This window comes from Tachyglossus aculeatus, chromosome 1 (genome assembly GCF_015852505.1).
Source record: "Tachyglossus aculeatus isolate mTacAcu1 chromosome 1, mTacAcu1.pri, whole genome shotgun sequence".
Lineage (NCBI taxonomy): Eukaryota > Metazoa > Chordata > Mammalia > Monotremata > Tachyglossidae > Tachyglossus > Tachyglossus aculeatus.
The window spans coordinates 137,755,412-137,781,888 of record NC_052066.1 but is presented as its reverse complement, the minus strand read 5'-3'; the positions used below and the strand labels follow the sequence as shown (position 1 = coordinate 137,781,888).

At 44.9% G+C, this 26,477-nt stretch overlaps 1 protein-coding gene across 1 annotated transcript in view; it reads left to right on the top strand.

Moving 5' to 3' along the window:
• BIRC6 (baculoviral IAP repeat containing 6) overlaps window positions 1–26,477 on the top strand; it is a 367,036-nt gene that overhangs the window by 212,978 nt on the left and 127,581 nt on the right. Inside the window, 7 exon segments of the mRNA XM_038745922.1 lie at window positions 3,559–3,690; window positions 5,579–5,746; window positions 11,201–11,374; window positions 12,419–12,615; window positions 20,184–20,484; window positions 22,812–23,029; window positions 24,483–24,647. Of these exon segments, the coding sequence (XP_038601850.1) occupies window positions 3,559–3,690; window positions 5,579–5,746; window positions 11,201–11,374; window positions 12,419–12,615; window positions 20,184–20,484; window positions 22,812–23,029; window positions 24,483–24,647 (1,355 nt within the window).

The following is a 26,477-nucleotide window of genomic DNA, read 5'->3' as shown; positions in this document are numbered from 1 at the left end:
TGGAGAACTCTTCTTGGGTCTGTCATCACTTGCCCCAGGCCCCACACCCACAGAGGCCACTCCTGGCCCTGTTTCATCATCATCATCAATCGTATTTATTGAGCGCTTACTGTGTGCAGAGCACCGTACTAAGCGCTTTCCCTTGACCAGTTGCTTGACCTTTCTGTACTTGGAGTTGTAAAAATCTCTAGAATAAGGGTGGCAAAGCCAACTAAATTGGTCATACGTTCTGGGCAGTTTCAGTCGATCGGTGGTATTTATTGAGCATTTATTGTATGCAGAGCACTGTACTGAGCGCTTGGGAGAGTACAATATGACAGTTGCTTAATAACAATACATCTGCACACCGTGGTAATCAATCAATCAATCGTATTTATTGAGCGCTTACTATGTGCAGAGCACTGTACTAAGCGCTTGGGAAGTACAAATTGGCAACATATAGAGACAGTCCCTACCCAACAGTGGGCTCACAGTCTAAGGTGTTAAGGAAGAAGATGTTCCGGGTTCAGATCCTCCACTTTCATTTTCTCACCGAGCGAACAATGTGCGTCCCTAACTGAGGTGGGATGTTCATTAATCAGGTGACAGTCTCTGTTTCCCTCACAGAGGGACAGTAAAGCAGCGTGGCTCAGTGGAAAGAGCCCGGGCTTGGGAGGCAGAGGTCATGGGTTCAAATCCCGGCTCCGCCACTTGTCAGCTGTGTGACTTTGGGCAAGTCGCTTAACTTCTCTGGGCCTCAGTTATCTCATCTGTAAAATGGGGATTAATCAATCAATCAATCGTATTTATTGAGCGCTTACTGTGTGCAGAGCACTGTACTAAGCGCTTGGGAAGTACAGGTTGGCAACATATAGAGACAGTCCCTACCGAACAGTGGGCTCACAGTCTAGAAGGGGGAGAGAGAGAACAAAACCAAACATATTAACAAAATAAAATAAATAGAATAGATATGTACAAGTAAAATAAATAGAGTAATATGTACAAACATATATACATATATATATAGGTGCTGTGGGGAAGGGAAGGAGGTAAGACGGGGGAGATGGAAAGGGGGACGAGGGGGAGAGGAAGGAGGGGGCTCAGTCTGGGAAGGCCTCCTGGAGGAGGTGAGCTCTCAGCAGGGCCTTGAAGGGAGGAAGAGAGCTAGCTGGGCGGATGTTGGGAGGGATTAAGACTGTATGCCCCACATGGGACAACCTGATCACCTTGTAACCTCCCCAGCACTTAGAACAGTGCTTTGCACATAGTAAGCACTTAATAAATGCCATTATTATTATTATTATTATTATTGCCGTGAAGAGGTGATTACGTGCCTCCAGGCAGCTAGGGCCTGAGAGTAGCTCTGTTTCTCCACCTTAGCCATACTTGGGCAAAGAGGACCTCAGGGTCCTTTTTGGAATTTTGCCACTAGGCAATCAATCAGTCATCTTTACTGGGCCCTTACTGCATGCAGAGCACTGTACTAAGCGCTTGGGAGAGCACAGTATAGCAGTGGATTAGTAACAATACATCTGCACACCGTGGTAAGGAAGAGGATGTTTTGGCTTCAAGTCCCCCGCCTGTCCCTCACATCCTGAGGAATCTGGAGGAGTTTTCCACCTAATCTATTTCCTCATCGAGAAAGCAACACACTTAGTGAACTAATAGAGGTGGGATGCTCATTAGTGAGGTGACAGTCTCTATTTCCCTCACAGAGGGACATATGAGGTGATTACGTGCCTCCAGGCACCTAGGCCCTGAGAGTAGCTCCTTTTCTCCACCCTAGCCACAATTGGGCAAAGAGGAGCTCAGAGTCACTCAGTCAGTCGTGTTTATTGAGCCCTTACTGTGTGTTTAGCACTGTACTATGCAGTTGGGAAAGTACAATTCATTCAGTAGTATTTATTGACTGCCTACCGTGTGCAGAGCACTGTACTAAGCACCAACAGTACAACAGACACATTCCCTATCCACAGTGAGCTTACAGGGCCAGCGATGCAAGTGTCCGTTGCCTTCTCCTGGATTTGCTCAATCTGCTCAATCTGTCATTTTGATGATTTTTAGTGTTCCTTTCAGGGTTTTGTTCTGGATAAAGGGACATGCTCAGGCAAAAACTCCTCACCCTGGGCTTCAAGGCTGTCCATCACCTCGCCTCCTCCTGCCTAACCTCCCTTCTGTCCTTCTCCAGCCCAGCCCGCACCCTCCGCTCCTCTGCCGCCAATCTCCTCACCGTGCCTTGCTCTCGCCTGTCCCGCCCGTCGACCCCCGGCCCATGTCCTCCCCCTGGCCTGGAATGCCCTCCCTCCCCATCTGCCAAGCTAGCTCTCTTCCTCCCTTCAAAGCCCTACTGAGAGCTCACCTCCTCCAGGAGGCCTTCCCACACTGAGCGCCCTCTTTCCTCTCCCCTTCCTCCCCATCCCCTCCGCCTTACCTCCTTCCCCTCCCCACAGCACCTGTATATATGTATATATGTTTGTACGCATTCATTACTCTATTTCATTTGTAGATATTTATTCTATTTATTTTATTTTGTTACTATGTTTTGATGTCTGTCTCCCCCTTCTAGACTGTGAGCCCACTGTTGGGTACGGACCGTCTCTATATGTTGCCAACTTGTACTTCCCAAGCGCTTACTACAGTGCTCTGCACACAGTAAGCGCTCAATAAATACGAATGAATGAATGAATTTGCTCTCTGTGCAGCCTTAAGGATCTCTTCCTGTGGTTCAGGTGTCTGCTTCCCATGCCCCGAAGCCATGCGACAAGAGCTTCAGGCAGCAGCTGAACAATTCTGAGCTCTGTTTATTTCTCCTTCTGTCATTACCATGCAGTCCTACAGAACTTCCAGTTCACGAGCGCGTGGCTGAAGATGGAGAATGTGAAAAGAGGAAAGAAAGGCAGCTCTTTTTGCCACAATCACAGGACATGCTGCACCCTCGAAGCTGCGAGGGGGAAATAGAAATGATCATTGATAACTCTCACCGAGGTTTTTGGAAGAAGAGTGTTCTCTCAGTTTTAGAGCAGGGGAAAAGATCATTTCAGCGAGCGCTCACGAGAGCTCAGTCTGTCATTTTGATGATTTTTAGTGTTCCCTTCAGGGTTTTGTTATGGATAAAGTAGCAATAATGTTGTCTTTAATTTCTACTGGCCCCCTCTCCCAACAAGCTTTGTTTCCTCAGTGAGGCTTAGAAAGAATGGCTCTACTCAAATGATGGCCAGACCGAAACACTGAGGTGGGAAGAATACCCCAGCTACACAAAGAGAACGAGTGGCAAATTCTGAACTAAACTCTGACTTATAAAGTAGTTTTCTGCCCCTTGACCTATCTCTTTATCTTGGTTTAGGGGTACGCAGTTCCTCTGCATTTAGTGACTCATCTATCAAGTGACATTTCTGGGCATAGGAGATTGAAACTTCCTCGGATGGTTTAATTTTCTTTTCCACTCTAGCGGACCAAAACTAATTTTCCATCCCTAATTACATTGTCCCCATGATACCAGCTTCTGGACATTCCGTCGAAATACTCCAGTATCTAGAGTTGGTTACAAGTAAAATATTGTAAATTTGTTTTCTTCTACAGACACCCCAAGCATCACAGCTAAGTTAATTAATGAGCAAAAAGATGACAAGGAAAAGAAGAACCATGAAGAGAAGGAGAAAGTTAAAGCAGAAAATGGATTTCAAGACAATTACAGTGTTGTTGTGGCCTCTGGTATGTGTTTGTATTTCTTATCCCTGCCATTATTTTCTTTGTTTCGTCAATCAGTCGATGGTGTTTACTGAGCACTTTCTGTGCGCAGAGCACTGTACTAAGCCCTTGGGCGAGTACAATGTAACAGAGTTGGTAGACACGTTTCTGCCCCACAAAGAGTTTTGTGTATCCCCAAAATCGCTAAACAAGTTTCCACCCAGCATAGCACATTAGTTTGATATTGCAAAAGACAGGACAGAGCCTTTGGTGTAGCAGATGGAGCAGCGCAGCTGGGAGTGAGAAGGTCATGCATTCTAATCCCGGCTCAGCCGCTTGTCTTCTGTTTGGCCTTGGACACCTCGCTTCACTTCTCTCTACCTCAGTTACCTCACCTGTAAAATGGGGATAAAGGCTGTGAGCCCCATATGAGACAGGGGCTGTGCTTATATCCGCCCCAGCGTTTAACAAATACCATAATTGTTATTATTATTATTGTCTCCAAAGGATGTGATCATGCCCAAACTAGAACTGTTTTTAAAAAGTTACCCTTTTAGTGGACACAAGCAGTGTGGCACAGAGGAAAGAGCACAGACTTGGGAGTCAGAGGTCATGGTTTTTAATCCTGGCTCCGCCACACGTCTGCCGTGTGACCTTGGGCAAGTCACTTAACTTCTCTGAGCCTCAGTTCCCTCATCTGTAAAATGGGGATGACGACCGTGAGCCCCACGTGGGGCAACCTGATCACCTTGTATCCCCCCCAGCGCTTAAAACAGTGCTTTGCACATAGTAAGCGCTTAACAGATGCCATCATCATCATCGTAAACTTAAAATAATGTACCATTGTCGATGGACATGCATGCACCGACCCTAAATATTCTAGTCTGACAGCTTGACCCCACCCAGTCCCGTGAAGCGGAATTTACAGGTTTTAGGAAAGCACGGGAGGATCCCACGTATCATTTTAAAGGAGAGGACAGGCAGTCTATCATTTGGCCAGGCAGGGGCAAAGAACAGAAAGCGATGGGGAAACAGTGTCAGAGAAAAGTCGCCTTTCAGCCTCTGGGGCTATTGGGAATGGTTAGCTGTGACAGGTGAGGCGCGGAGGGAGGGGATGCCTCCAGTGGGCCTACTGGGACTAAATAATAATTTTGGTATTTGTTAAGCGCTTACTGTGTGCAAAATACTGTTCTAAGCGCTGGGGAGCATACAGGGTGATCAGGTTGTCCCTTGTGGGGCTCACAATCTTTATCCCCATTTTACAGATGAGGGAACTGAGACACAGAGAAGTTAAGTGACTTGCTCAAAGTCACACAGCTGACAAGCGGCGGAGCCGGGATTTGAACCCACGACCTCTGCCTCCCAAGCCCAGTGCTCTTTCCACTGAGCCACGCTGCTTCTCTAAATAGAGCTATTGGACTTGCACTTCCCAAGCGCCCAGTACAGTGCTCTGCGCACAGTAAGCACTCAATAAATACGATTGAGTGAATGAATGAATGAATGAGACGCTCATAGAGGTGTTAGAGAAGCAACATGGCGTAATGGATGGAGAATGGGCTTGGGAATCAGAAGGTTGTGGGTTCTAATCCTGACTCCACCCCCATCTGCTGTGTGACCTTGGGTAAGCCACTTAACTTCTCTGTACCTCAGTTACCTCAGCTATAAAATGGGGATTAAGACTGCCAGGCCCACATGGGACAACCTGGTCACCTTGTATCTGCCCCAGCGCTTAGAACAGTGCTTGGCACGTAGTAAGCGCTTAACAAATACCATTATTATTATTATTATGTGGGGGGACTCACTCAGCTTAGAGGAAATGGGTTGGGCATGAAGAACACTACTGCGCTGGATGTAAGTATCATTTGCGATGGCGCTGAGGCCAGGGTTAGTGAAGGTGCGATTCCTCTCCTAGGGTTGAAATCTCAGTCGAAACGCGCAGTGTCGTCCACCCCACCTCGCCCCCCATCCAGAAGAGGGAGAGCCATGGCGGATAAAGTGGGAAGCTCTTCCTCGGGAGCGGAATCTTCCAGCAAGACCATTACTGTCCCAGTATTTCATCTGTACCACAAGCTGCTGCCAGGTAACTTTCAGAACAACCCCATTTCTCATCCTATCCCGTCTGGACTACTGCATCAGCCTTCTCTCTGATCTCCCATCCTCGTGTCTCTCCCCACTTCAATCCATACTTCATGCTGCTGCCCGGATTATCTTTGTCCAGAAACACTCTGGGCATCTTACTCCCCTCCTCAAAAATCTCCAGTGGCTCCCAATCAATCTGCGCATCAGGCAGAAACTCCTCCCCCTGGGCTTCAAGGCTGTCCATCCCCTCGCCCCCTCCTACCTCACCTCCCTTCTCTAGCCCAGCCCGCACCCTCCGCTCCTCCACCACTGATCTCCTCACCGTACCTTGCTCTCACCTGTCCCGCCATCGACCCCCGGCCCACGTCATCCCCCGGGCCTGGAATGCCCTCCCTCTGCCCCTCCGCCAAGCTAGCTCTCTTCCTCCCTTCAAGGCCCTGCTGAGAGCTCACCTCCTCCAGGAGGCCTTCCCAGACTGAGCCCCTTCCTTCCTCTCCCCTTCATCCCCCTCTCCATCCCCCCATCTTACCTCCTTCCCTTCCCCACAGCGCCTGTATATATGTATATATGTTTGTACATGTTTATTACTCTATTTATTTTACTTGTACATATCTATTCTATTTATTTTATTTTGTTAGTATGTTTGGTTTTGTTCTCTGTCTCCCCCTTTTAGACTGTGAGCCCACTGTTGGGTAGGGACTGTCTCTATATGTTGCCAATTTGTACTTCCCAAGCGCTTAGTACAGTGCTCTGCACACAGTAAGCCCTCAATAAATACGATTGATGATGATTTCTAAATGAATAATAAACTGCTTTTCGTTATTCTTCAGCAATAAACTTTTCTGTAAGTTCCATTTAGATAGCGTGCCATGGTGATCATCTAGTCAATCAATCAGTCGATGGTCTTTGTCGAATTCATTCATTCATTCAGTCGGATTTATTGAGCACTTACTGTGTGCAGAGCACTTGGGTAGTACAAGTTGGCAACATATAGAGACGGTCCCTACCCAACAGCGGGCTCACAGTCCCGAAGGAGGAGACGGACAACAAAACAAAATATGTAGACAGGTGGCAGAATTGTCAGAACAAATAGAATTATAGCTATTGGGTGCAGAGCACTGTATTAAGCGCTTGGGAAAGTACCATGCAATAGAGTTGGTAGACAGGTTTCCTGTAAGCTTGCTGTGAGCAGCAGCGTGGCTCAGTGGAAAGAGCCCGGGCTTTGGAGTCAGAGGTGATGGGTTCAAATCCCGGCTCTGCCAATTGTTAGCTGTGTGACACTGGGCAGGTCACTTAACTTCTCTGGGCCTCAGTTGCCTCATCTGTAAAATGGGGATGAAGACTGTGAGCCCCCCGTGGGACAACCCGATCACCTTCATCATCATCATCATCAATCGTATTTATTGAGCGCTTACTGTGTGCAGAGCACTGTACTAAGCGCTTGGGAAGTACAAGTTGGCAACATATAGAGACAGGCCCTACCCAACAGTGGGCTCACCTTGTAACCTCCCCTGCACTTAGAACAGTGCTTTGCACATAGTAAGCGCTTAATAAATGCCATCATCATCGTCATCACAAGCGCCTGGTACATTGCTCTGCACACAGTAAGCACTCAATAAATACGATCGATTGGCTGCTTACAAGGGATTTCCATTCTTGCTGATGGCGGTAATGCCTCTTAAAGGGTGCTTTGACAATTTCTTAAGAATTCCACTCTTTCACCTAGGTACTCATCATCAATCGTATTTATTGAGCGCTTACTGTGTGCAGAGCACTGTACTCGTTACCCATCCAGGCAGGCATAGCTGGATTCTTGGCCTGTAGCTGCCCCCCCAAAATTTGAGGGGCAGAAGAGTGGCAAGCCTCACATCACTGCTCCTAAATTCATCATCTGGGGAGGTTAAAGAAGGGATGGAAGTTGATGAGGTGGAAGAAGTGGGGTTTAAGTGGTGCTTTGCCATCTGTTGTAAACGAGCTTTTTGCTGTGGTTCCTCTGGCTGAACAGTGATCAAAATAACTGCGGTAATTGTTAAGGGCTCTCTGTGCGCCAGGCACTGTGATAAGCGCTGGGCTAGCTGTAGGATGACCACTGTTGGGTAGGGACTGTCTCTATATGTTGCCAATTTGTACTTCCCAAGCACTTAGTACAGTGCTCTGCACATAGTAAGCGCTCAATAAATACGATTGATGATGATGATGAAATTGGACAGAGTCTCTGTCCCACATGGGCCTTGCAGTCTAAGTTGTACGGCAACAACTCCGAATGTCTTGGCAGATGAGGACTATGTGTTGCCAACTTGTACTTCCCAAGCGCTTAGTACAGTGCTTTGCACACAGTAAGCGCTCAATAAATACGATTGAATGAATGAATGAATGACTCAGCAAGGCCTAGTGGGAAAGAGCTCAGACTTAGGACTCAGAGGATCTAGATTCCGTTCCTGGCTCTGCCACTTGCCCGCTGTGTGACCTTGGGTAAGTCATTCACCTGTGCCTCAGTTTACTCATCTGTAAAATGGGGATTCAGGACCTGTTCTCCCTTACTTACAGAGACTTGTGACCCTGATGAGACTGATGAAGATACAACGTGATTACCTTGTATCAATCAATCAATCAGTCGTATTTACTGAGAGCTTACTGTGTGCAGAGCACTGTACTAAGCGCTTGGGAAGTACAAGTTGGCAACATATGGAGACAGTCCCTACCCAACGGTGGGCGCACAGTCTAGAAGGGGGAGACAGAGAACAAAACCAAACATACTAACAAAATAAAATAAATAGAATAGATATGTACAAGTAAAATAAATAAATAAACAGTAATAAATACGTATAAACATATATACAGGTGATATATACAGGTGTATATATCATCATCATCATCAATCGTATTTATTGAGCGCTTACTGTGTGCAGAGCACTGTACTAAGCGCTTGGGAAGTACAAGTTGGCAACATATAGAGACGGTCCCTACCCAACAGTGGGCTCACAGTCTAAAAGGGGGAGACAGAGAACAAAACCAAACATACTAACAAAATAAAATAAATAGAATAGATATGTACAAGTAAAATAAATAAATAGAGTAATAAATATGTGCAAACATATATACATATATACATGATATGTGTATATGTATCCATCCCAGGGCTTACCCAAAAATAAGCACTCAACACATACCACAATTATTATTCATTATCATCATAGGCAAAGTATTCTTCGCTGTCCTATGTATCTCTAGACTGTGAGCCCACTGTTGGGTAGGGACTGTCTCTATATGTTGCCAATTTGTACTTCCCAAGCGCTTAGTACAGTGCTCTGCACATAGTAAGCGCTCAATAAATACGATTGATGATGATGATCTCCAGCATGCGCTGCTCCTCGAGTCCCAGAGTGCAGAGAAATGCCCGCTTTCTGTCTTGGAGAGAGTAAATCCATGACAGCAGCTGCAGAATTACATGAATCGATCTACTGTCTGAAATAAGAGCACCGGGAAAAAAAAGTGAAAGCCCGTTGAGTCGAGGTGCCAGCTGTTTGGAAGCAGTGGTTTTCCAGCAGTGGGGACGAAGCCCTTTTTTCCTCCACCATAAACTGTTTGGACTAAATTTCCAGCCTCAATCAACTCAGGCCTCAGTGAAGTTCGCAACTTCCCAGAATCTGATCCCGCTGACTCATTAACACTTCAGAGTCTACCTGCCGTGCCCAAACTCCATGCGTGTCATCTAACATAAAGACCCCGGCCTCTGTCAGTCGGTCTGTCGTATTTATTGAGCATTTACCATGTGCAGAGCACTGTACTAAGCGCTTGGGAGAGTACAATATAACAGAAACATTGCCTGCCCTCCATTTGTCCCCAGTCTCACCATGAAAAGTTGGCCTGCCTCCAACATCCTTTTTGACCAAATTGGAGTTTACCTGGGGGATTGAATGGTTTTTCTTTATAAGGATGGTATTTTAATCATTCTTATGTATTGAGGTAAAAATGCAGTAAGTTTCTAGAAACTTCTAAAAAATGCTGCATGGTGATTTTTTCTCTTTTTCTTCACGTGATCAAAATGGCATCATTCTTGAGGTACCGGCTACGGACTCGACAAGGCACAAACTCCACTCCACTGCTGCATGAGTGATTATGGGGCTGCTCATTTAGTTGGTGCATTTCCTAGGTCCTTGCCCTCATCCTGCTTGCCTTTTGACCATTTCATTGCTCATTAGCACCTCACCCAGAGGACAAAAGGAGCAGGGAGAGGTAAAAGCCAAATCAGTGGCTATGGCTGTGTAACTTTGGGGCAAAGTTGGGCTGAAGAAGAGATTAAAGTGCGAGTAAAATGAGGTTTTTGGATTTCTGGGATTTTTATTTTTTGGCCTATCTCTGTTCCCTCTTTCCACTAATAATCGGCTCTACGGGTAGACCAGATTTAATGGAATTTACAGTGTTTTACTTTTGTAGGGTTTAGTTCAACGTCTGATTTACTACTGTTAACTACTGCTTGTTAGCTTCATTGAGTCACAAAGTACCTCAGATATTCTGTAGCCCAGCAATACCAGTGAGCGGTGAATAGAAGAATAAAGTATCTCAACTTTCTTTTTTTACCAGTAAAAGGGGTCTCTAAGAAAAAGGCATGTTTTTGCAATGGTGCTGAACAATTTAGTTGTAACATTAATTTTGGAGAGATGTGGTTTGAAGTAGGTTAACAAGACCAAGCATTCAGAAACTTAAAATTTTTGCCCAACAAATGAATTTTATTTCCCCAAAAGATGTACAATGCCGTCATTTAATCAAACCAGCATTTTCATAGGTTATGAGTAATGGTAAGTCACGACTTGAATGCTTGAGTCAACCAGGATTTGAATATCCTATTCCTAGCTGTTGGTACGCAATCAATCAGTTATATTTATTGAGCACTTACTGTGTGCACAGCACTGTACTAAGTACAATATAACAGTATAACGGACACAGTCCCTGCTCACAACACGCTTACGGTCTGGAGGGAGAATTTGTGTGGGATTATCAATCAATCAATCATTCGTATTTATTGAGCGCTTACTGTGTGCAGAGCACTGTACTAAGTGCTTGGGAAGTCCAAGTTGGCAACATATAGAGGCAGTCCCTACCCAACAGTGGGCTCACAGTCTAAAAGGGGGAGACAGAGAACAAAACCAAACATACTAACACAATAAAATAAATGAGCCCACTGTTGGGTAGGGACTGTCTCTATATGTTGCCAATTTGTACTTCCCAAGCGCTTAGTACAGTGCTCTGCACATAGTAAGTGCTCAATAAATACGATTGATGATGATGTACAAGTAAAATAAATAAATAAATAGAGTAATAAATATGTACAAGCATATATACAGGTATATATCACATTTCTCTAATACAGAAACAAAACAAAAGGGGTAAAATTCAGTTAAAATTAGTTCTCATTTACTTATAGCTCTATTTAACTGGCATATTTACTCTCCAGGCCAGCCACTGCCCGCTGAGATGACCCTCGCCCAGCTTTTAACTCTGTTGTATGACCGGAAGCTCCCTCAAGGATACCGCTCGATAGACTTGACTGTTAAGCTGGGGTCCAAAGTGATCTCAGACCCAAGCTTATCAAAAACGGATTCCTTCAAACGACTCCATACTGAGAAAGGTAAGTGATGCCCGCTCGATTTTGTGTGGCGCCCGCTCGATTTTGGGTTTTTTTGTCACGTGTGGAAACCGGGCAGCTCCCCCAGAAGTCTCTCCACCTTTTCACCCCCGCTTTTCTAAGGATCCCTACTAACCAGACGGAGAAGTGGTGGGATCCTTCTTCAACTTTACATCTCAAGGGGTGACTCCCAAATTGGGAGGGGGAGGGCTCTCTGTATGTGTGTGTGTTTGGGTAACTTATCAATCAATCAATCAATCGTATTTATTGAGCACTTACTGTGCACAGAGCACTGGACTAAGCGCTTGGGAAGTACAAGTTGGCAACATACAGAGACAGTCCCTACCCAACAGTGGGCTCACAGTCTAGAAGATAATAATGGTATTTGTTAAGCCCTTACTATGTGCAAAGCACTGTTCTAAGCGCTGGGGAGGTTACAAGGTGATCAGGTTGTCCCACGGGGGGCCCACAGTTTTAATCCCCATTTCTCAGATGAGGTAACTGAGGCACAGAGAAGTTAAGTGACTTGCCCAGAGTCACACAGACGACAGTTGGCATTGTCGGGGTTTGAACCCATGACCTCTGACTCCCAAGCCTGGGCTCTTTCCACTGAGCCACGTTGCTTCTGAAATAATATGTATAAGCCTTTGTGCTCTGGAGCAAAAAGCTAAAATTAAGCTCATTTGTGTATATTCAGAGTAGGGGAAACGTAATTATCTCTGTCATTTGTTCATGCCAACTTCTTTTTCCTACGTATTATTCTTAGAGAAGCAGCGTGGCTCAGTGGAAAGAGCCCGGGCTTGGGAGTCAGAGGTCGTGGGTTTTAATCCCGACTCCGCCACTTGTCAGCTGTGTGACTTTGGGCAAGTCACTTCACTTCTCTGTGCCTCAGTTCCCTCATCTGTAAAATGGGGATGAAGACTGTGAGCCCCATGTGGGACAAGCTGATCACCTCGTATCCCCCGCAGCGCTTAGAACAGTGCTTTGCATATAGTAAGCGCTTAACAAAAATCTGTCTTATTTTTCCTTCGGGCCTCTTTACTGTAGAACACAGTGACTTACTTGGGAGCTGTCCAGAAGATGATGCGATCGCTGCAAGTGAGGAGTGTATGGAAGCGATGCTAGATGAATCTTTTCTCGAAACGTGCCCCATCCAGTCTCCGTTACAAGTGTTTGCAGGAATGGGTGGATTGGCTCTGATTGCGGAGAGACTGCCTATGCTTTATCCAGATGTCATTCAGCAAGTAAGTCATAGGAGCTCTAGAGGTGCATTTTTCCATGCCTTCATCACTGTTTTCTGCTTTCCCTACCTTTCTTTCCTTCCCTTCCTCCCTTTCTTTCTCAAATGTTCCTTCTACTCTCTGGATGTAAAGCACCAGATTTGTCATCCAAGCGGCCTTTTAGGGATTCTTTCGGCTAAAGCGACGAACTGGGCCCCTGGACTCAATCCATTGCAGAATAATACCTTTGATTGATCAATCAATCTGTACCTGGACGTAGGCCACATCAGCGTGGCCTCGGAGGCAAGGGAATGTATAAAAAATGTGCACTATAGAGAGAGCATTTGCCTTCCAATAGGTCTTCCCCACAATCCACCATCCTTCCTACCTCCCAGTCAGGGTCTGTTGGAAAGTAATAATAATAATAATAATGGCATTTGTTAAGAGCTTACTACGTGCAAAGCACTGCTCTAAGCGCTGGGGAGGATACAAGGTGATCAGATTGTCCCACGCGGGGCTCACAGTCTTCATCCCCATTTTACAGATGAGGAAACTGAGGCAAAGAGAAGTTAAATGACTTGCCCAAAGTCGCACAGCTGACAAGTGGCGGAGCCGGAATTTGAACCCATGATCCCTGATTCCCAAGCCCGTGCTCTTTCCTTTGAGCCACGAGTAGTGATAGTATCGGATAGGCGCTTATTTTGGGCACTTAGAACACTGATCTATGCACTGGGAAAGAATACACAGGTGGGAATCAGCCCACCCCTGTCCCCTGGGGAGCCGGGGCGGGGGCTCACAACCTAATAACACAGATAACACAGAGAAGCAGCATGGCTCAGTGGAAAGAGCCCGGGCTTTGGAGTCAGAGGTCATGGGTTCGAATCCTGGCTCCACCAATTGTCAGCTGTGTGACTTCGGGCAAGTCACTTAACTTCTCTGTGCCTCAGTACAGAAAAATGGGGACTAAGACTGTGAGCCCCACGTGGGACAACCTCATCACCTTGTAACCTCCCCAGCGCTTAGAACAGTGCTGTGCACATAGTAAGCGCTTAATAAATGCCATCATTATTATAATAAGAGAATGAAAGTAGGGTGCCTTGTGAGTCCTCCACCTTTTCTGTGAGTTAATCGTCTTCAAATATTCCTGCCTATCCTTCAAATATTCCTTCCTATCCTTCCCTTATTTATTGGCTATGGCCAAGGCAGGCACTGTATTTCACATACTACAGAATGTTAATTTACATTGTTAATTGCTCTTGTTTTCTGCTATGGGGTGATTCTTTATATTTCTGCCCTGGAGCAGGTTGGCCAGGAGATTGGTTTAAAATAAATTAATTAATTAAAAACCCTTTCTTCACCCTGGAGGAAAGAAGGACAGGGTATGTCCCTCATGCTTAAACCTGCTTACTAGCCCTGAGATATGATCCCAGTGGAAAAGATTGTAATGTCCTTGCAGAACCGATTTTCTGGTCCTGAAAAGGAATACCTTCTCCCAGTTGTCTGTTAGTATCTAGAGTGGAAACAAGACATTACCAACTTTATGTTGCTTGAGGTAGCCCTGTATACAGTCTACATTCCATGTTTTCACCCAGCAGTGAGTCAGTCAGTGATGTTTATTGAGTGCTTCTGTGCAGAGCACTGTACTAAATGCTTGTGAGAGTCTAATAATAATAATAATGATGATGATGGCATTTATTAAGCACTTACTATGTGCAAAGCACTGTTCTAAGCACTGGGGAGGTTACAAGGTGATCAGGTTGTCCCACAGGGGGCTCACAGTCTTAATCCCCATTTTACAGATGAGGGAACTGAGGCCCAGAGAAGTGAAGTGACTTGCCCAAAGTCACACAGCTGACAGTTGGCAGAGCTGGGATTTGAACCCGTGACCTCTGACTCCAAAGCCCGTGCCCTTTCCACTGAGCCACGCTGCTTCTCTAATACAGTTGGTAGATACAGTCCCTGTCCACAGGGAGTTTTTGATCTTAACAATGGCCCCTTTTGGGGTATAATGGAGGATGAGACTCAATCCTCCTGCTCTTTCCTACCTCATCTCTCTGATTTCCACCTACAACCCAGTCCTAACACAGAATTAAATACCACACGAACCCAAAGTAGCAACTCTAATAATAATAATAGCGATACTAATGGTGATATTTCATGAACACTTTATGTGTCAAGCACTGTTCTAAGCACTGGGGTAGATTCTAATTATTCAGGTTGGACACGGTCTCTGTCCCACGTGGAGCTCACAGTCTCAATCCCTATTGTACAGATGAGGTAGCTGGGGCAGAGAAGTTACGCTTCCCTAAGAAAATGAAGTGGAACAAGAATCAAAACCCAAAATTTCCCAGAGTAGGAATGATCATCATCATCATCATCAATCGTATTTATTGAGCGCTTACTATGTTCAGAGCACTGTACTAAGCGCTTGGGAAGTACAAATTGACAACACATAGAGACAGTCCCTACCCAACAGTGGGCTCACAGTCTAAAAGGGGGAGACAGAGAACAAAACCAAACCTGCTAACAAAATAAAATAAATAGAATAGCTATCATCATCATCATCAATCGTATTTACTGAGCGCTTACTATGTGCAGAGCACTGTACTAAGCGCATACACAACTCACCTGAACAGTTATGTTTGTCATTCTGGAAGCTGACAAAATGGCTCACGTTTCTTTCCTATTTCCCATTCTTCTCTATTCACCGTGACTCAAAGTCCAGTATCAGAGTGCAGGGAGCAGTGTCCTGAGGGTTAGAGGACCTGGGTTCTAACCTGGCTCTGCCATGTACCTGCACTGTGACCTTGGGGAAGTCAAATATTTCTTTCTGCATCAGATATTTGAGAGACAGCTATAAGACTGTGTTGAAAATACAATTGAGGCTTTTTCATCTTGGCTGGGTCATCACAACACTGTTAGGAAATATTTGGACAGTGTTAACAGCCTTTGGAAAACATTTAGTACATATTTACTATTCTTTTTATTTTGTTAATGATATGCATATAGCTTTAATTCTATTTGTTCTGACGATTTTGACACCTGTCTCCATGTTTTGTTTGGTTGTCTGTCTCCCCCTTCTAGACTGTGAGCCCTTTGTTGGGTAGGAACCGTCTCTATATGTTGCCGACTTGTACTTCCCAAGCGCTCAGTACAGTGCCCTGCACACAGTAAGCGCTCAATAAATGCGGTTGAATGAATGAATTTCACTTCTCAGGACCTCAGTTGCCACATCTGCAAAATGGGGATTCAGTCCTGGCTCCCTCCTAGTTAAATTGTGCACCCCTTACGGGACCTGACGATCTTGTATCTACCCCAGCACTTAGTTCATTGCTTGGCACATAGTAAGTGCTTAACAAAAAATCACAATTATCAATAATAATAATAATAATAGTAATTGGCTTACTATGTGCCAGGCACTGTTCTAAGCAGAGTGAATGCAAGCAAATTGGATTGGACATAGCTCCTGTTTCACATAGGGCTCACAGTCTGTCATTCAGAAAAGTTAAATTATCAGTGCACTCTGAATGTGTTCGTGCCTGTGAATAAGTTCTAACTAGATTTCTTCCCTTCACAAGAGGAGCAGCCTGGCCGGTGGTTAGAACACGGGCTTGGGAGTCATTCATTCATTCAGTCGTATTTATTGAGCGCCTACTGTGTGCAGAGCATTGTACTAAGCGCTTGGGAAGTGCAAGTTGGCAACATATAGAGACGGTTCCTACCCAACAACGGGCTCACAGTTTAGAAGCAGAAAGACCTGAGTTCTAATCCCGGCTCCACTGGGAACCCCATGTGGGAGAGGGACCGCGTCCCAGTAACATCTGTTTAATACAGTGCCTGGCACATAGTAACTGCTTAAGGAATACCGCAGTTATCATTATTATCATTTTTAAGCTTGCCACCAAAAAAGATGTACTTCCTAACTCTGCCGTCTGTGCTTAAGAAACTCTCAGCCTGTGAACCTGTCCCACAGAGGCTACCACCCAGTCGTTTTTCTGAGACCTTCCCAGAAAATGGGTGGAATTGTCTGGATTCCCTGAGTCTCCTAGTGTGGTTCAGCTCTCTGTTAGAAGCCAGGTAATTGATAGGTTTTTTTATGGTATTTTTGAAGTGCTCACAATGCCAGGCACTGTACCAGTCAGATCAGATCACAGTCCCTGTCCCACATAAGGCTCACAGTCTTAATACCCATTTCCCAGGTGAGGGAACGGAGGCACAGAGAAGTGAAGTGATTCGCCAGAGGTCACACAGCAGACGTGTAGGAGCCGAGATTAGAACCCAGGTCCTCTGGCTCCCAAGCCCGTGCTCTCACCAGTAGACCACACTGCTCAGTGTTTGGGTAGAACAGTGTCGACTGAGTACCCTGCCAGCTCCCAATTCAGGTAGCCGTATAATACTTGAACAGCAGAGAAAATTAAGGTCAGCCACACCATGAAAGTCCCGTTCAGTTGCTTCTGTATTCACTCAGTTCACGTCTAAAGAGGGGAGTCAAGAGGACTGTATTGAACGGACGAAGCTTTCAACTTGTTAAGCTGTTAGCAGACAACGCTACCTCTGCTCCCTATGAAAACTCCAGTTTCCTGCCTCAGATAATTAACTGTAGCTATCAACTGTTTAGATTTGAGGGAATTGCAGTCCCAACATAGACCCTGGGATGCTCTGTTTACCAGTTCACAGAGGAGGTCCAGCCCAGATTAATTTCATGCACTAGTTCCCTTCAATGCAGTTGAGATGTGGTTACATCCCGTGGCGTGGTAATAAACAAAAAGTCATCAAGTAGAACAACTTTGGGCATAATATTTGCCCTTATTATACCCTTAGTATGTGCAGTAATTTAAAAGCCTGAAAATTACGTTCATCATCAGCATTATAGAGAAAAGGCATTTTAGCCTTAGCGAAAAATATTTCCCCATAAAACTTGTTGTAATTGTAGTTTAAGCATAAATATTGAGAACTTTCCTCTTTAATCCTACACACCTTTGCCAATGTAGTTATGGAATCCCTTTCATTATCTACTAATTACAAGTCACATCCTTTTTCAGTCCCTGAACAATAATGTAGAGAAACCTTTGCTTGGAAACTGTCATTCCAGAAAGGCGCTCACATAATTTTGTGGGACATAAATCAGTAAGGAAGCAATTTGAATGCTAAAAGCACTTACAGAATTAGACACCTTGAATGTGAGGGATGAATATCTTTTCAGCAAATTGAGATAAAACATAGTCGTGTCTTTTCTAAATTTATTAATGTCAAACACAAGGTGACTTTTCAATTTCTCCATTAGATCATATATAACTTTCTCAGAAAGGGGCCCGTTTGTGGTGATGCATCAAGACTGCATCTGTTAAACCATTGAAATCAAAACCTTTCCAATTTTCCTGACCTTGTAACTCCCATCCATATTTTTTCACTTGCGATTTGATTCGAAGTTACTTAAACTTTGCCTTTCCTCTAGAATGATTTACCCTACGTTCCCCACAATCTAGTATCCATTTAGGATATTGTCCATGGGGAAAACATCACTTCTTAAAAGAAAAGCCAAAAGAATCCAATTTGAACTGGGGGCCATTTGGGGGAATGTGGAAATACTTCTGTGTCACTCTCTTCGTTTTAAATGATCACAGATTATTATGGCGAGAGGAAGACAAAGTGACTTGAGGTGTTTTTTAGATTATTTTGGAATTGCATGGTGGTGTGTTTCGTCTGCGAAATCTAGTAGTGCATTAGTGTAAATCTCTCTAATCACCTGTTGATGATGAAGACATCCACCAATATTTCTGAACTAGATTTAAAAAAAAAGCGTTCAATCCAGTTGGCCTAAGTAGGATACACACTCATCTCTTTTTAAGAAATAATAATCCATAGAAGGAGGTACCTAATCATCTGGTTGTGGGGTGACACATCTGTCTTGACTGACCCAATATTCAACTTAGTGGAAACTAGTAAATAGGTTTTTAGTAAAGTTCCAAGCTAGAGAATACTTACTTCTTCCAGAGCCCCAGTTGAGCCAGAATGTCAGGATTCATTCAGTCAGTCGTATTTATTGAACACTTACCATATGCAAAGCACTGGGAAGACTTTTCTCATTCACATGTTGAAATCTGTTCAGTAAAACCGCGGTAGTGCTGCAGTGGTCAGAGGGATTAGATTCGGAGTAAACTCAATATATAGAAAAAACCCAAATCAGCTTCTCGGTTTAGCCAGATATCTTTTTACACTTTACGTTGGAGGCAGTAAGTCTTAGAAAAATGAGCTGAACAGTAAATCATACAACTTGCTGAAGTGTGAGATGTAGAGAAGCAACATGGCCTCGTGGATGGAGAACAGGCCTGGGAGCCAGAAGGACTGAGTTCTAATCCTGGCTCTGCCACCTGTCTGCTGTGAGTCCTTGGGCAAGTCACTTAAATTGTCTGTGCCTCAGTTATATCATCTGTAAAATGGGGATTAAGACTGTGAGCCCCTTAGAGAAGCAGCGTGGCTCAATGGAAAGAGGACGGGCTTGGGAGTCAGAGGTCATGGGTTCAAATCCCGGCTTCACCAATTGTCAGCTGTGTGATTTTGGTGAAGTCACTTCGCTTCTCTGTGCCTCAGTTACCTCATCTGTAAAATGGGGATGAAGACTGTGGGACAATCTGATGACCTTGTATCCTCCCCAGCGCTTAGAACGGTGCTTTGCACATAGTAAATGCTTAACAAATGCCATCATCATTATTATTATTATTTTTAGGTGGGACAGCAACTGTCCACTCTGATTAACTAGTGTCTTCAGCGATGTTATCAAGCTTAAACCAACAGTGACGGATTGAACAGGTGGATTGAATGAAAGAGCTGAATCAAGGCTAACGCCAAGGTTACGGGCTTGTGAGACGGAGGATGGTTCTGTCTACAATGTTATGGAAGTCACTGGGAGGGCAGAATTTGGGTGGGAAGATGAGGAGTTCCGTTTTGGATATCTTAAGTTGGAGGCGTTGGCAGGACATCCAGGAGGAAATATGCGACTGCAGAGAAGGAGAGAGATGAGGGCTGGAGATGGAGATTTGGGGATCATCTCCATAGAGATGAAAGTTGAAACCCTGGGAGCAGCTGAGTTCTCCAAGGGCGCAGGTGGTAGATGGAAAATAGAAGGGGCAGGGAGGTAGAGGAGGAGGCAGTGAGAAACTCAGTCATGAGTAAAATGAACACAGAAGAAAATTTTTTTACATCAAAAAATATGTTATTAATAGTCTGTAGCTTATGAGTTGTTCCACTTTAAATTAAGGGGTGTTTCCCAGGAAGAGCATGGTGTATTTTGTCCTCCCGATGCAGCCCGAATAACGCTAGGTGTTAGGAAATCACTTGCAAGGCCTCGCCTTCAGTGGCCCCAAAAGGCAGGTTAGCAGTATCATCTTCAAAGTGAAGAGCACATGATTTCTCTTCTTCCCCTTCCTCCCTGTGCCTTCTTTCCTTCTTTTCACACATATGTGTGTCTCTCTTTCTCTTGCACCTCCTCCTCTGCCCTCCTCCGCACCCCCAGGTGCTTTATTTGAAACTGTCATCTAACGTCGTCCGGAGACTGGCTGTAATGATTTCGACCTAATGGCCCTTTTTTCTAGGTCAGCGCTCCGGTAGTTGCAGCCACCACTCAAGAGAAACCGAAAGACAGCGATCAGTTCGAGTGGGTCACCATTGAACAATCGGGAGAACTGGTTTATGAAGCCCCAGAAGCGATTGCTGCCGAGCCACCACCAATCAAGTCAACGGTTCAGACGATGTCGCCCATCCCTGCTCATTCTTTGGCTGCCTTTGGATTATTTCTGCGCCTCCCTGGTTATGCTGAAGTGCTGCTGAAAGAGAGAAAGCATGCCCAGTGCCTGCTTCGATTGGTGCTCGGAGTAACCGATGATGGAGAGGGAAGTAAGTCTAAGACCGAAAATGCAGTTGTCCAAGTTCAGAAAACATGTATATATATTTTTGGTAAATGGCCAATTATTTGATATTCACCCTCTGGGCCGAATCCTGTGAGTACCTTCTGGGGACTTGCGAACTGGAAATTCAAATTAGCCAGATGCTTGGGGATTTGCCTAGGGTATTTGGTAATTTGCACACCTGATATGTTTCATCTGCTGCAGTCATTCAGTTATTGAATGGAATTGAGCACCTCCTGATTGCTGAGCACTATTCTAAGCACTTTGGATGGTAAAACAAAAGCGTAACCTACGTTTCCTTCCCTCAAATGGAGGCAGGGAGAGAACAGCAAATGTTGCTTGCCAATAATGGGAGATGGGGAAGAATAAGGATATTGCAGGAAATGATATTGGGATGAAGTAGTTGAAAAAATAATTGAATGTTTAACTAAGTTTATCAGCATACCAAAGGTATAGTTTATTTCCAGTTACATATGTACATGTATGCATGTGCGTCCAGAAATGCTGATGGTTGAAATACATTCATGAGCGCTAATATGAGTGTTGGCTTGACACAGCTGGGGAGTTATGGTATTAATTGGAAAAGCTTTGATGGAAGAGCAAGGTTTATTTTCGGGGGGTGGAGACGGAGCAATTGGCTTGAAGCTGAGGCCAGGTGGATTTGACGAAGAAGAGAGGTCCGCAAAGATGGAGCAGGATGAGCATAGAAGTGGAAGAGCTGGAAGCTTCAGTCTTCACAGATTCAAAAGACTGTAGCTCTCTGCAGAGGGCTGGCATTTAGCTCTGGGTCACCATCCACAGCCTTCAGGCGTGTGCCGATGAGCTACTGGAGTGGATTTGGAGCCACTTGGTTACCCTGGGGACAGAGTGCTTATGAGTGAATCCAGATGGATCTCAGTTCTGCATTACAATCCTGAAATGATCCCCATTCTAAAGACCTGGATGCAAATCCGTAGGAAAAGCAAATTGATGTTGTAATAATAGTGATGATGGTATTTGTTCAGTGCTTACTCTGTGCCAAGCACTGTTCTAAGCGCTGGCGTAGATACAAGGTAATCAGGCTGTCCCCCGTGGGGCTCACAGTCTTAATGGCCATTTTAATCAATCAATCAATCAATCCTATTTATTGAGCGCTTACTGTGTGCAGAGCACTGTACTAAGCGCTTGGGAAGTACAAGTTGGCAACATATAGAGACAGTCTCTATCCAACAGTGGGCTCACAGTCTAGAAGGGGGAGACAGAGAACAAAACCAAACATACTAACAAAATAAAATAAATAGAATAGATAAGTACAAGTAAAATAAATAAATAAATAAATAGAGTAATAATAATTTTAAAGATGAGGTAACTGAGGCACAGAGAAGTCCAAAGTCACACAGCGACAAGTTATACTGTAGCTGTTGCCACACACACGTTGTTACACCACAGTGATCTAGCTCAGCAGTGAAGATGAAGCCCAACACACTGAGCCCGACTGGCCTGTGGCCTAAAATTGCCACCTAGTAGTAAGTCAGGTGTTTCATTAATTCCTCCTGGCAATGAGGGGATCACTTATTTGCCGCAGGTAGTCAGTAATGTGAAGCTAACGAAAGGACAGGGAAACCTACTGGTGGAGATCATAGGATATCGCACCCCAAAATGGGATTTTTGAATACCAGTTTATTTGGTATAGGGTTTGAATAGTAATAATTGTGGTGCTTACTATGTGCCAGGCAGTGTTCTAAGCGCTGGGGTGGATACAGACAAATCGGGGTGGACATAATCCCTGTCCCACATGGGGCTCACATTCTTAATCATTTTACGGATGAGGTAACTGAGTCACAGAGAAGTTAAGTGACTTGTCCTAGGTCCCACAGCAAACACGCAAGGATCCGGGATTAGAACCCAGGTCCTTTTGACTCCTTAGCCTGTACTCTATCCATTAGGCCTCACTGATTCATTCCTATGGAAGAGCTTTAGAACCCAGTCTCAAAATTTGTGTTGTTGACTTGGCTTCCAAGATTACAGTAGAGTCCCCTGAAAGTATTTTACCTGAGGTCTGGATTTGCAGAACGTACGAATTCTTTTTCCGGGGATAATGTTTCCATTTTCAGTAAGGGCCATCGAGAGTGAATGGCACGTGCTACCCTACTGTATCTACTCATTCATTCAGTTGTATTTATTGAGCGCCTACTGTGCACGGAGCACAGTACTAAGCAGTTGGGAGAGTCCAGTACAACAGCAAATGGCCACATTCCCAGCCCACAGCGTGTGGTAGCCGTGCATCACTTACGGAAACCGAATCTGTTCCGACGTCTTTTTGCTTTCCGGCCTTAGGTCACATCCTGCAGTCTCCGTCCGCCAACGTGCTCCCGACTCTCCCTTTCCACGTGCTACGCAGTTTATTTGGCACCACCCCCTTGACCACCGACGACGGCTTATTGCTAAGGCGGATGGCTCTGGAAATTGGAGCGATTCATCTCATTCTCGCCTGCCTGTCTGCACTGAGCCACCATGCCCCTCGCGTTCCCAACTCCAACCTGAATCAGACCGAGGTAAGTCCGGTCTTGGATTTTAGTAGTAGTGCTGGTATTTATTAAGCGCTCACTGTGTGCAGAGCACTTGAACGAAGCACTGGGAAAAAAAACACAGGTGGGAATTGGACCCTATCCCTGGCCCTTGGCTTTTAGACTGGTGCATAAAGATGTCCCGGCCTTAAACTTGAAGCGAAGGGTTCATTTTCAAATCTAATTTAGGGTTATGGCCGTTCTCCCCCTGCGTGGGGAAAATGTACCCCATACCATAAAACTCCACATCGAGGAAGTTCTAAAAGTCAATGGAGTAATTTTCCACCGTGGGGCAAAATATCGCTATTGATGAAATATACACAATGGAAAACGTGATTTTTTTACTTCCTGTTAAACTCAAATTTTAGAGAATCCTAAAATCCTGGAAATATCATTTTTCAGGTAGTCACATTTTGACATCTTTAATTGAATAATAGTAATAATTGTGGTATTTAAGCACTTACTGTGTGCCAGGCACTGTACTAAGCAAAACCCTCCCAGTCCCAGGTAGGGCTCTCTCAGTCATAATCAGAGAAGCAGCGTGGCTCAATGGTAAGAGCCCGGGCTTTGGAGTCAGAGGTTGTGGGTTCAAACCCCTGCTCCGCCAGTTCATCATCATCATCAATCGTATTTATTGAGCGCTTACTATGTGCAGAGCACTGTACTAAGCGCTTGGGAAGTACAAATTGGCAACATATAGAGACAGTCCCTACCCAACAGTGGGCTCACAGTCTAAAAGGGGGAGACAGAGAACAAAACCAAACATACTAACAAAATAAAATAAATAGAATAGATATGTACAAATAAAATAAAATAATTAATTAATTAATAATAAATACAACAAATAAACAGTTGTCAGCTGTGTGACTTTGGGCAAGTCACTTCACTTCTCTGGGCCTCAGTTACCTCATCTGTGAAATGGGGATTAAGACTGTGAGCCCTCTGTGGAACACCCTGATCACCTTGTAACCTCCCTAGCGCTTAGAACAGTGCTTTGCACATAGTAAGTGCTTAACAAATGCTATTATTATTATTATTATTAATCCCCATTTTACAATTGAGTGATTGGAAAAAGAAGGCTGCGCTGTAGTGGTAGCAGTTCAGAACTCTTTCAGCAGAGGACTTGGGTTGCCCTCCAAAACTTCCAGCGCATTCTTATGCCAGGGCTTCCTGTGTGTGTGACGTACCTTTTTTTCTCTATTGCCCTGAAAGCTAGAGCTTTCTCTTTTTCCCTTCAACAATTCAACTTCATTCCTCTTCCCCCTCAGCAGATGGAGACAACTTCGGCCTTTAGTTCACCTAGTAAACGTTGTAATTATTTCGTTGCATCTTTTTACATTCAGGTTCTGACTCTTAAGATATCCTTTCAAAAGTCAGTAGATCCTCATGGGAGAAAATCAGCCGCGCGAGTGGGCATAATTGCACTGTGTCTTTTTTTTAGCCACAGGTGTCAAGTACGCATAACAGCGCGTCCACAGAGGAGCAGCAGCTCTACTGGGCCAAAGGCACAGGCTTCGGAACGGGCTCCACAGCTTCGGGATGGGATGTGGAGCAAGCCCTAACAAAACAAAGGCTGGAAGAGGAACATGTGACTTGTCTTCTGCAGGTATTTAATGCTACTGTTGAAACGAGGAGAATTTTTACATCGCTGTTACAATCGAATTATTGATGCAGCCGTTTGGATGTGTGTGGTATTTAATTCTGTGTTGGGACCTGGGGACTAGGTAGAAAGCAGAGAGGTAAGGTAGGAAGGAGCAAAGTGATTGAGAATTTTATAGTCATTGCTCAGGAGTTTCTTAGCATTTATTATGTGGGAAGTACTGCTCTAAGGGCTGGAGTAGGCACAACTTAATTAGATTGATGGAGCCCCTGTGCCAGCCGGGGCTCACAGCCCAAGTAGGTTGGAGTGTTCTTAATCCCCATTTTGCAGATGAGGAAATTGAGGCACAGAGAAGTTAAGTGACTTGCCCAAGGTCAACAGCAGGCAGTTGTCTGAACTGGGATTACCACCCCGGTTCTCTGATTTGTAATAATGATAATGGCATGTACTTAGCGCTTAATATGTGCAAAGCACTGTTCTAAGGGCTGGAGAGGGTACAAGGTGATCAGGTTGTCCCACGGGGGGCCCACAGTCCTAATCCCCATTTTACAGATGGGGTAACTGAGGCACAGAGAATAATAATAATGGCATTTGTTCAGTGCTTACTATGTGCAAAGCACTGTTCTAAGCGCTAGGGGATACAAGGTGATCAGGTTGTCCCACGTGAGGCTCAGATGAGGGAACTGAGGCTCAGAGAAGTTAAGTGACTTGCCTAAGGTCACACAGGAGACATGTGGCGGAGCCGGGATTTGAACCCATGACCTCTGGCTCCAAAGCCTGTGCTCTTTCCACTGAGCCACGCTGCTTCTCTAAGTTAAATGACTTGCCCAAAGTCACACAGCTGACAGTTGGCGAAGCCGGGATTTGAACCCACGACCTCTTGACTCCAAAGCCTGTGCTCATTCCATTGAGCCACGCTGCATATCTATCTTGTCAACCGCTTATATGGTTACTTTAAATTCAGTAAAAATACCCAATCTATGCAGCAGTTTCTTAGTCTTTCCTTTCCTCACCACCAGTCGCATTCCCCTCCCCTGCGAGTTGGACTGTCATTCCCTGGACTCTTAAAATTATTCGGAGTTATCAACTTTTCAGGGTTGTAATTAAAAAATAAAGTGGCAACACTTTCCAAAAGATCATTAGTATTTCCCAAGCTCTTTGTGTTTGAGTAGTAGTGGTGGTGATGGGATTTATTGAGGATCTACTAAGTGCAGTGCACTAAACACTTGGGAAGTACCAATCTCCCCGTCTGGACTGTGAGCTCGTTGTGGGCAGGGAACGTGGCTGCCAACTCTGTTGTATTGGTCTCTCCCAAGTGCTCTGTACAGTGCTCAACATGCAGGAAGCACTCATACCATCTATTGATTGATCCCACAGAAGCACAAGACGAGTTAATAATAATAATAATAATAATAATAATAGTTCCCTCCCCACGAGGAGTATAGGTGTTGTCGTCATCAATCTGCACCTAAAATGAGGTGGGTCAGCAGTATCAGATAGAGCGTGAGACAGAGAAATGACTGATTTGCTCGGGTTCACAGCTGTTCAGTAGCAATTGAGCCATCAGTGGTGTTTCTTGAATGCTTACCGTGTGAAAAGCCACTGTACGAAGAGTTTGGGAGAGAACAGAGAGTCGGCCGACATGCCCCCCACCGCGAGGACCGTACAGTCTAATGGACCGACTGGATGTTGACTTTCAGGCTACTTCCATCCTAATCATCATCATCATCATCAATCGTATTTATTGAACGCTTACTGTGTGCAGAGCACTGTACTAAGCGCTTGGGAAGTACAAATTGGCAACATATAGAGACAGAGAAGCAGTGTGGTGGTTAC